The sequence below is a fragment of the Struthio camelus genome, chromosome 5 (genome assembly GCF_040807025.1).
Source record: "Struthio camelus isolate bStrCam1 chromosome 5, bStrCam1.hap1, whole genome shotgun sequence".
Classification (NCBI taxonomy): Eukaryota; Metazoa; Chordata; class Aves; order Struthioniformes; family Struthionidae; genus Struthio; species Struthio camelus.
The window spans coordinates 34,793,225-34,804,124 of record NC_090946.1 but is presented as its reverse complement, the minus strand read 5'-3'; the positions used below and the strand labels follow the sequence as shown (position 1 = coordinate 34,804,124).

General features: G+C 46.5%; 1 protein-coding gene across 2 annotated transcripts; it reads left to right on the top strand.

The window, feature by feature from the left end:
• The first annotated feature begins 2,158 nt into the window (after window positions 1-2,158).
• On the top strand, window positions 2,159-10,583 carry COMMD9 (COMM domain containing 9). 2 transcript variants are annotated; one of them, XM_068945522.1, is made up of 6 exons: window positions 2,159-3,838; window positions 3,930-4,055; window positions 4,523-4,662; window positions 5,408-5,442; window positions 8,642-8,745; window positions 9,608-10,583. In XM_068945522.1, the coding sequence occupies exons 1-6, from the start codon at window positions 3,749-3,751 to the stop codon at window positions 9,746-9,748; spliced, it is 636 nt and encodes a 211-aa protein (XP_068801623.1). In that variant the 5' UTR covers window positions 2,159-3,748; the 3' UTR covers window positions 9,749-10,583. The 2 variants fall into 2 exon arrangements, with proteins under 2 accessions (XP_068801623.1, XP_068801624.1); XM_068945523.1 differs by lacking the exon at window positions 3,930-4,055.
• The last annotated feature ends 317 nt before the right edge of the window (window positions 10,584-10,900 follow it).

Here is a 10,900-nt window from a genome sequence, read left to right as displayed (position 1 = left end):
CCCACTAGGTGGTGAAGATACAAAGTCATGAGCAAAAGGGGCTGGAAGAAGACCTAGGAGGTCATCCAATCCATCTCATTCCCTTAAGTGATTCTTCCAACCTCAGAGAGAGTGTCTGTGGCACAGCAGCTAACTGGTATTTCTCAGAAGTTCCTGATGAGCACAGTGATCCCAGCACCAGCCTTCCTTACACGATGAGGTCTCACCCTTCACCCTTTATTGCATCAGGAAATCTGATTTTGGAGGTCTGGACCTTGATGCCAGCTACAGACAGTACCAAAGAAGGAAAGAAAAAAACAAAGGTAAAGAAAAGAACAAAAAGTTTACTCACATTCAGATAAAGCATTTTTGCTATGCACTTTTGTTGGCTTTTGACCACCCATGAGCTACAACCTGAGCATTTCGATTTTGATATTAAATCAACCATGTCATTATTTCCTCATAATGAGAAGGTTCCCACAGTGAGGAAATGGCAACAATAGGAGTTGGATTGGAGTATGAATTCATTGTGATGCCAGCTGTGTTTACTGGTAGGCAATATCTTTATTCTGAATCCGTGATTCCATAAGTAAATGCTCTCTCTTGCCATAGACACCTTCACATCAATGATAGTTGTCTATCCCCCCTTTGCATCTCTCTTCCTATTTGTCTCACAAAGTTACTCTGGACAGTTAACGCCTTAATCTAGGCATGGATTAATCTGATTTTTACACAAGGCAAATCTTTATCCAGAGGAAAGTAATGTAGTTGCTTCCATAGAAGAGTCCTCTCAAGTGGCAATGACCCTCTTCCCCAGATGGATACGGCATTTCAGAAGCTTTACTGGTCAGAAAAATCCTGCTTATCTCCATAGAAAATGATAGTCTTATTGGTTTAGGAACAAAACAAGCGGACAGATTATAGAAGGTTGCTGAAGTGAGGAATTACAATATTAAGTGACATCCTGTGTTCTGTCCCTATATTTCCTTTAAGCTTACTGGCCCAGAGATAGTAATATAGTGTTGGTCTTTTTTAATGTTTTCATTCTATTTATGTTTTCACAGTCTCTAAGCTCACTACTGATGTTAATAAACGCCTACACAGGACTTTATGTTACACAGGAAATAACATTGTCTTCCTGTCACTCAGGTGACAAAAGTGACTTACCTTGGTTTGTTCAAAGGCAGAAGCAGAGTCAGGACATAGATCCCAGTTTCCTAGCTCTTAAACCCTGGCCTCTACCCACCAGTCTATTTTTTCCTTTGGGATGCTATTGTTTAGCTCACTAGCTCTGCAAACCTCATGTTTTGGGGAAAAAAAATTAGGATGCCAAATCCCTTCCCTTCACCTCCTGATCTATTCCAATGTGTAGTTTACAGATACTGCCATATTTGTGTAGAAAAGGAAACTTGTGGCATTGAGGCCATTGCCAAATATTTCAGACACTTCCTCCTGAGAAGGAACAGACAATGTCAGCGTTTCTGTAATCTGATCCTGCATAGCTGGTTTTCCTTTTCTCATCAGACTACTGAGTTGTATAGTAAGGTTACCTGGATAAGCAATTGGCATCCACAAGACTCACTGCCCATTCAGTTCTGCCACGCAAATTCAGCAGCACATCTATTCTCCCAGGAAGGCCCCTCCATTAAGAAGACTCCATATGGCAGACCCTCAACTTTACATAACATACTGCCTGCACTGGGTTAAACTTATTGGTAACACAATGCTGAAGAAGGCAGCACAAATATATTGCAGCTCTCTGAACTGATCAATCATACTAATTAATTTCAAGAGGCCACAGATGGTAAACTCATACCCTGGAATAGTTCCCCCCAGAGCCTCATTTCCTGTTGCTCATGAAAAATGATAGAAAATAAAACCCTCTCCCTTTGGATTCTTCTGCCCTTGAAAGTTTCCCAGCATGCGAAAGTGAATTCAGTTCCTCCACAAGCGGAAGCCTTTTTTCCTGTCAAACTTGTGGAGCCCAACGCAAATAACATTTGCACATTTGCATTTCTTACCATGTATTATTCTACTTACAAGAGAACAACGCAAATGAAAATGAAGATGGGGGTGTTTTGGCAGAAGTGGTGATGGGGAAAGCCCATAGATTACCCAGAAGCCCTGGTACCAGATGTGCTGTGAATTACCTAAGACAAAGAAGAGACTGTTTCTCTCTCAGAAAGAGGATTTATTTCAATATCTTTTACAAAGCAAAAAACACATACACTTCACTAAGGTAATGGTCCATATCATTGCAGCAATGTCATGACAAATCCTTTACCTTCAGTTCCCACTAGCTGAAAACAAAGAGTGCTCAGTATTAAATTCTGCGTCCAATGTAGATATTTGCACTGACAGTAAAAAAAAGTGATTAAACCAGAGAAGGAGAGGCAGGCTAGAGCTTCCTCTTATCCCATCTATGCCACTATTGACACTGGTTATGACAACACTGTCAGGTAAGCAGGCTCGGAGCCCATTCGCAGTCCCACCTCATGGGACATTCACACGGCTGATATACTAGCACATTTTCCAGAGCGAATTTAGGCCAAACGTTCCCATGCGCTTGCAGAACAGAGGCTGGTACCACTAGTGCAAGTTCTTGCTCCTGCGAGCTGAACAAGTTGGCCACAGGTGAGCTTGATGCTCCACAATGCAGTCCGTCTACAGCTGCTTACCCCACGTGGAGGTTTCCTTCTCAGTACAGAGTAGATGCTTCAGACACAGAGATAAGGCTCTGGGCTGCAGGCACCAGTACGAATGGAAACGAATGGAAACAAATGGGTCACAAAGCTCGCTGTACTCATGCTGCATTTCAACGTCATTCTTAATCTTGTGGTGTGTGACCACTGACAGGTTGCTTGAAGTCTGTGCCTCATTTCTCTCTTCAGTAAATTAACAACAAAGATGCAAATGACATGTTTGTCAGATGTTGAATCACTTCAGCTATTTCAAAAGGGTTTTGCACAGGATTGATTCTTATAAGTCTGTTGAGCTTTACGGAGGAAGGACACTAAACTGGTGTGAAATATTATGCTGCATTTCGGGTCCAGGAACATGTACAGTCAGTTGCTTTGTGGGCATGGGGCTAAAGTTTAAACATCTTAAAATACCACCATCTCCTTGTGCAGCGGGTACAGTGCCTTCCCACGGCCGTGCTCCTCAAGCGGTGGGCCGGTGGCTGGTGACGCTCCTGGAAACCTCCCGTGGGGCTGAGGGACAGCAGCGGCAGCAGCGCCCCCGCTTTGCTGCGTCCCCCGCAGCCACCCCAGCTGTTGCGCTGTCTCCTGCGCCCACCAAGCCAGGCTCCGAGCTGCGGGAGGTGGCGGTTAAAAAGGAGGCTGGGAAGGAAGCGTGCAGCAGCAGATCTCCACTACTTTGGCTCCAGATTTTGTCCCTCGTGTAGAACCACGCAGGAAATTCAAGAAAATGAGTAATCACTGTGCTTTTAAAGCGCGACCAGGATTTGAGGCTAAAAAATGAGAACACGTGTATCTGAGAGGACACCTGGCGACTGTAGCTGTGCTTTCTGAAGGTGGCACACGGGCAGCAAATAGGCTGGAGGGGGGCAGCAGCAAAAGAAGGAGAGCTGCCGTTTGGATCTTCTTTTCCCCGCAGGTTTTCCTTCCAGGCTCTTAGCTCTGCTCTCTCTGCAGGGGCTCCCGCCGCCTGCTCGCACACGGCCACGCCGGGGGCGGCCACCCGGGAGCCGCGGCCGCCGCCGGCGGGACTACAGCGCCCGGCGTGCCCGGCGGCGGCGCGCCGCGACATGGCGCCGCCCGCGTCAGCTGACGGCGGCGGTGCCAAGATGGCGGCGCTGCGCGAGGCGGAGTTCGCCGCCCTGCAGGGGCTGCTGAAGGTGAGCGGGGCCGGGGGCGCCGCGCGGCCGGCCGGGTCGGCCGCCCCCGCGCCCGCCCCCGGCTGAGCGCCCCCCGCTTGCTGTCCGCCAGGCGCCGTCGCGGGACGCCGTGCGGCAGCTGTGCCAGGAGTGCTTCTCCAGCCCGCCCGCCGGCCTCGGCCCGCTCGCCCGGCGCGCCTGCCCGGGCCTCGCCGCCGCCCCCGAGGAGGCCGCGCAGGTAGGGCCGCGGGGGCGGGCGCGGGGGAGCTGCCTGCCCGGCGCTGGGCGCTGTGAGCCGCGAGCCGCAGCGCGCCCGGTGCTCGGTGCTCCGCGCCTTGCGCCGAGAAGCCGGGTGAGGGGCCGGGCCGGGAGTGCCGGGCGCCGCGGGGGCGGTGATCAGTCAGCCCTGCTGAGCGCTGGCCCCAAAGCGCCCAAGGACCGCGGGTCCCGCTGCAGTTGAAGATAGTCGATAAAAGAAATGCGCGCCCAGTGATACCGCTCTGAGTTTCTAAAAGCAGGCAGGGTGTGAGGTGCGCCCGTGGAGAGCAGCGGGGGCCGTCCTGCCTTACGGACGAAGGCTGTTGCTCTGCATGTGGCGCGTTGGTCTCACTGCGGCAGCTTTGTCTCTCCTGCCTGCTGAAGTCACATCCCATACTGCACGCAACGCTTTTCAGCCCTGCAGAGGCCTTTCCTGTCTTCCCACAGCTGGTATCTGCTTTGCACAACCTCACGAGGCACGTGGTGTACCAGGGCTTGACAAAGCCAGAAGATATTCTCTCTCTCTTTCCAGAAAACTTCCACCAAAACTTGAAGAACCTTTTAACCAAGATAATCTTGGAGAATGCGTGAGTGTTACCCACCTGCCCTTTGCTTTCAATGGGAAAATTAAAGCATATGTAGCTGTTGGGATCGATGCTAGAGCCAACACTCTGCATGCTGCCAATTTTGTGCATGCCTTTGACCATATGAACACAATTGCAAAGGCTGGGATGAGGGGACTCGAACGAAGTACAGCACCTGAGTGGAATGGCTGCCAAAATGCTGCAGTATGCACAGGTTTTCACGAGACTTTAGGAAAAGGTGTGGGCCTGATCCACATAATGCAGAGTCTGTTTTATCCCAGCAACTCATCTGTGCAGTGGGAAAATGCTTCAGGTGAGAATAAAACTTAGCTAGATTTCAGTACTGGAAAGTCAGATTGTTTAGCCCATTCACTTAGCACCGTGGCTCAGGTGCTGAGGCACTGTATGCGGCAGGGGCGCTGTATGCACACCCAAGAGGAGAGCCATTCTGGATACTCTCACTGTTTGGTAGCCAGTTACTTTGATAATACCAGGGAGAAGGGTACACGTCTTCAGTGAGTTGCACCTACAGAAGAACCAATAGATGATTGATTTACTTATTTTTGGACATCAGTTCGCCCTACTGGCGGCAGCCTTTTCTCAGTGCTCAGTAGCACAGGCGAGTCTCTCTTCCCTTCACTGCTGCAGCCCTGGTGACCATCTGAGAAAAGGCACCCAGGATGCTTTCCCTACTTCTTTTTAACCACTGCTGATGCCATTTATTTTTATTTTCTCCACTTTTTCGCAGCTCTGCGTGGAGGAATGAAGCACAAGCAAGTCAGAGTAAGTAGCATCTCATGTTTGCGATTAATGTTTCTGAGATCATTTGAGAGAGGCTGGAGTTTAGAAGTGTGCGTTACAACACGTCTTGCTGCAGCATAGCACAGAGATGCCCACGTATGCCTTAGATGAAGCTGTATGATTGTGGCATCATAGACCTTAGCCGAGGCCAACAAGCTTGTATCGAGATCTGTGGTGCTCTCTTAAATTGTTTTCAATCCTCAAGCAGTTTTATTTAATACTTGGTCTGTTGCTACAGTGCAGAGTGCGGTGTGGAAATAGCAAGTATTTGCCAAACTTTTGAAAGCGAAGCACTCTGACCTCCCCATTGAGGTCAGTAAGTGGCGTCTGTACCCAACAACTATATACTGCAAAGGATACAGGAGTATTAGGGAATACCTCATCTGAGCGCATCTAGACAGCTCTGTGCATTCTTTTCCTACACTCATCAGGAAGTACACTGCATATATTCATAGCCTTTCTAATGTGTGATGTAGTTATGCAATGCTAACTTTAACAATAGCATCACTGGCAGTGACTTACATCTCAGTTACTAAGCGTTCCAGGCAGCTATACCGCTTTGCTTTTTTCCTTAGGAGGTTTTCTTCACAGCTGTAGCACCTGGAGGTTCCAAGAGAGCTGATATGTAAGAGTACTTTGAGGTCTGCATGGTTCCTCTTGGCCTCCTTGTCAGTCTGCAGAGGAGATAATCCCCAAGAGGGAAAGAATATGCCACGAAAGACTAGGAAAACCACTTTCCCTTTAAAATCTCTAGAGTATAAATGGTAAAGAGAGAGCGTGGGGGAGGAAATTATTGCATAATGCTAAAACAGTACAGCAGTTGCTTACTTAAACATAGTTCTAGTGTTACCAAGAGACATAATGCTTTTTCCTGTATCCTTAACAGTATTGTGCATTAGAGGAAATGAGAGCAAGCCTGACACACTAGCTAGATCTTCATAACCCAGTAGCAAGGCTGCGTGTGGCTCTTGGAACACCACCCAGGAACTCTGCTTCGAAACTCATGTCCCATTGGGTGAATATTTAACCCTGTTGGATTGCCTTCTGGGAAATGATGGATCATTTCAGTATCATATTCGTGAAACACCTGCCATATACTACATAGGGGCAGAGGCAATGATTTAAAGAACAGATATTCCAACTGATCGATCTATATTAACATAAACATGTGGATGGTTTCCTGCCCCTCCCAAGCCACCAGCAATGAATCTTTGCAAATTAACATACAAGACTAAACAGATGCCTTTTATGTTGTTGCAAATGCTGCCAAGTGCTGGCCCTGATGGACTATAAATTGGAATTTGATCCAAATGCAAGAGCACGGCAGCCAATTCTGTACTGCCCCTTGGAGTTCTGCTCAGCGGAGGAGGGAGAGCCTTTCCCCAGATACAAAGAGAAATTTCTGTCAGCATTGTTAGCAAACAACTGAGCATCTGGAGCCAGTAGGAGGGATAACTGTCAGATGGGATCAGCCCTTGGGAAAGAAGCTAGGCACCTTATGATAGACAGACTCCAGATGGGATGTAGTTGCCTGTTGGAACAGCACTTAGCACTCAACAGAAGTTTGGTCTTTGCCTCTTCACCCTCCTGCCCCGCCTCGTATCCTTAAATAGGTAGCAAATAACTGCTGAAAACCAGGTTTGATAAAGCTTTGACAAAGACACTCAGTGTGATACCTTTGAACCTAGCAGATGCAAACCTGCTAAGCACCACAGCTGAGATTTTAAACTGAGTTTGAGAATAAATGACCATCTCCCTACTGATCTTTTATACGGCTAGACCTACAATTCTTTCAGACTCCTTTGACAATTCCTGACTGACATAAACAGGAACAACGTTGCCTTCGGCACCCTGTAGCCATCGGTTCGGACGTAGTTTAAGTAGTTAAATTGTGATGCTGCAAATTCCTTTCTCAAACTGAAAGGATTTCTTATTGTTTCTCTGTCCTTGGTGTGGACTTCTCTTCCAGTGAGGGTTTACTCTCTTTCCCCAGGAAACTGGATGCTGCACTTTCAAACATGGGAAGTGCAGCTCAGCTCTTAAAAGAAAATGGAGTTGCAAAAGGTGCAAGAGATGCTCTATTTCCTATAGATGTAACAGTTCCAAAATGGGAAATGACATGAAGTATGCCCTGTTACCTTAAACTTTTTTCTTTATATATATTTTAAATAAGGCATTTACCTTACAGACATTTGCCAAATTCCTGGATTCCAGTGATAAAATGTGTTTTGTGCATCTTTCCACTGGCAGTCAGGAGCTCAAGCATTACCTTTTAACATTTATTGTTGTAATCCAGCTGCATAAGTAATTATGCTTTCCTCCGGGTTGGAGTTTTAATAGAAAATACCTGTAAATCTTAGATGAGAATATCAGTACTGTGTCCTTTTCTGGGTTAAAACTGTGTTTTCTTTACGTGAGTAGGAATATGTATTTTGTTCAAACACCAGCAAGGATATCTGTATGCCGCTCATCTAAATACCGGCAACAGTTTCACTTGAATATCTTTATGTTTCTTGTAGTTTCTCTCCCTAAAAGGTGAAAAACACTGTTGAAAAACATTATACTCCTAGGAGCTGATAAACAGCGCTTGCAGTCAAGCCTGTTGGTGCCAAAGTTTTTTTGAGAGGGCCTTAACCATAGCTTTTATGCCAGTTTGTGTGATGCTTAGGGACTTTTCAGGGGTCAAAGTGCAAAGAGCTGCATTAAGTACACAGCATCACGAGAGAATCTCCATCTCTTCTCTCTGCAAGAGATACCTGCACAACCTTCTTGGCAGGGCAGCCAAGTCAGATCTGCTTGCTGTGTGGGTTTTCACTGGTTACAGAACAGAGCAATAAGCACAGCAGGTCCCAGAGCAACTCATGCTGAAATGCTGGTTGAATGTTGCAGACAGCAAGGCAAAGAAAGGGGTGGAGAGGTGGAGAAGACATCTTGTTGTTCTCTCAGCTGCTTTGTGAACTTAACTGTGCTCGTCTTGCGCTGTACCATGCTCACCTATGATAGGAGAACCCTGTTTGCCCTTCTAGTGTCACGAGGAGGCCTTCATAGTTTGACTTATTGCAGGGCAAAAATGGTATGAAATCGGGTGGTAGCATTAGAATTGCCCATTTTCACAAGGTCAGCAGAACCCTTGTTAGTGGAGAAGCTGGACCTAACTGGCCCCTGGTTTTCAATCCCTCAGTCTCCCTGCCTCGCCTGGTTGACATGGACTGGAGGGTGGACATCAAGACCTCTTCAGACAGCATCAGCAGAATGGCAGTCCCTACTTGCCTGCTACAGTTGAAGGTAATAACAGTGGCTGCATGGGATACAGGATCAAAATAACTGAGTCTAACACCTGACTTACCAGTGACAGCCCCAAACAGTTCAGACAGGCGTGTGGTGTTTGCATGTTGCCCAGCGGGTAAGAACAGAAGGGTGCTGAGCAACTAACGGGCTTTCTCAGAGAAGATCTGTGAAATACCACGGAGCCTGGGAACGAGGTCTCTAATGAAAGCCATCTTGTTTTAAAGGAGAGCTCTCTCTGCATGAGGAGGAGATGGCATATTTGCCCCTGGTCAAGCGGATGTTCTCTGAAGAAAGAAAGAAGACAGCAAGTCACGGAGAGCCATTAGCTTTTACTTACAAAACCACTCAAGGCTCAGTAGCATGTTTAGTTGAGCGTTAGTTGGGAGGTGGCTTTTGATTATTAGTAACTTTCTTCACTGCCCCGCATCTATCCTTTGGGGAGCATAGCCAAACTTCTCATATTCCATGCAATTCTTGATCCCTCTGAACTAGTAAAATCAGATAGATATGCTTGAGAGAAGGAGGAAGATCTAATTCCTATCTGTGGCATGGGATTAAATATCCTATAGGGTATCTGCTAAGGTGCTTCTGATAGGGATGTGGCCTCCCGCTGTAAGACTCTTAAGAATTTTCCGTTGCTCATTGCTGTATGTGCTCGCTTATGCCCTGTCAACGGGAGTGCACTTCACTTGTGAGGCACGCAGCGTATAAAATGTGCCCTGGTCTTTCAGGATGGAACTTGATGCCAGATTTAGAACACTTTTCTTAATCCATCCATTAAGCACCGACTTTCCCAGTCATAGTGGAAACATGTGGATGGATTTTTTCATACAACTAACACCTGCATTCCTATTTTCAGATTCAGGAAGATGCTGCCTTATGTGGAAATAATCCTGTTGTTTCTGCACTGACTGTGGAACTGAGTAAAGAAACCCTGGACACTATGTTAGAAGGGCTGGGAAGGATTCGGGACCAACTTTCTGCTGTTGCAAACAAATGAATACCAGAGGGCATGAATTTCAGCTGCCAGGAAGGGAAGTATTCTCTCCTCTACCTACAGCTCTGATAAGTTACAGCCTAGCGTCCTATGCTTTCTGTCTTGACCAAACAAAATTAAAGAGATTTCTGTTTTGAGTTAATGAAGATAGCTTTTGAAAAGCTAACACTTAAACATGCAGTTGGTCTGGTGCCAAAAACTGTTTTCCTAGTGTTGTTGAACAAAAACTCTTCTCCCTTTCAGAGAAGGATTTAAAGGCTCAGAGCCTGGCTTAATCACAAGGGTCGTAATGGGAAATGGCAAATAGCTGCAGCCAATGAAGCGAGTGCTATCTCCCTGCCCTGAAATTAGGATCTAAAAGGCTCAGGCTGGCTAATGGGCTGCCTTCCAGCATTAGCAGACAAGGAGGGTGCTTCTCTCTGAAATGTGCGTGTACTGAGGTGCATGCTGGATATAGCACTCTCTCCTTCCTAACGAAGCACAGCCATGCTGCAGATTGTTATAACAGGATAATGCTTTGAAATAGGGCAATTATGCTACAGCAAATTCCCTTCTGATCAGCTTCATAGCACCATTTGCAAAATGACTAGTCTGAACATCTTTAGCAGTGAGTAATTTCCTCCTCCTGTTTGAAAAGAAAAAAGGAGGTTAGCTCATTTGCATTTAGGCTTATTGGCCTTTAGGCATTGCCGTTGCTGCAGAAAAGACAGACTGAGAAAGTAAAGAACTGATGGCCATTGTCTGTGCTGGAGGAAACCCTTCTATGGCAATTGGTGTGTACACTTCCCCAAAGTATTCTGTTGTTTAAGTCTTCATTTAATTAAAAAAATGAACTGCTGATTGATTTTGTAAGTCCTTTTTTGTCTACAAGAGATGTTGTCCTGGGCTATCTCAGCCTGTTTGTGATGGTGCTTAGTTTGTAGGCTGGTGTAATGGATGTTAATTTTGTTGCTCAAGCGGGATCTTTTGTTTTCTGCTCAGATGGACTGATCTTCTAAACTCTGTCTACTCTCCATTTAGTAAAGTTTACTAAGGTTTTGTAAAAAGCTCATCTTTTTGCATAGGCACTGGTTCTGTCCAACATCACAGGTGATGATCCTGATCTAAAATGTTATAGATATATGTGCATTGAAAGGGTAAAGGAAGAAGTGATGA

Excerpts from the sequence above, each read along its gene's own strand:
- COMMD9 (XM_068945522.1), top strand. The coding sequence starts at position 3,749 with ATGGCGCCGCCCGCGTCAGCTGACGGCGGCGGTGCCAAGATGGCGGCG. Across the intron at positions 3,839-3,929 it reads CCCTGCAGGGGCTGCTGAAG|GCGCCGTCGCGGGACGCCGT; the intron begins GTGAGCGGGGCC and ends GCTGTCCGCCAG. Across the intron at positions 8,746-9,607 it reads CTTGCCTGCTACAGTTGAAG|ATTCAGGAAGATGCTGCCTT; the intron begins GTAATAACAGTG and ends TCCTATTTTCAG.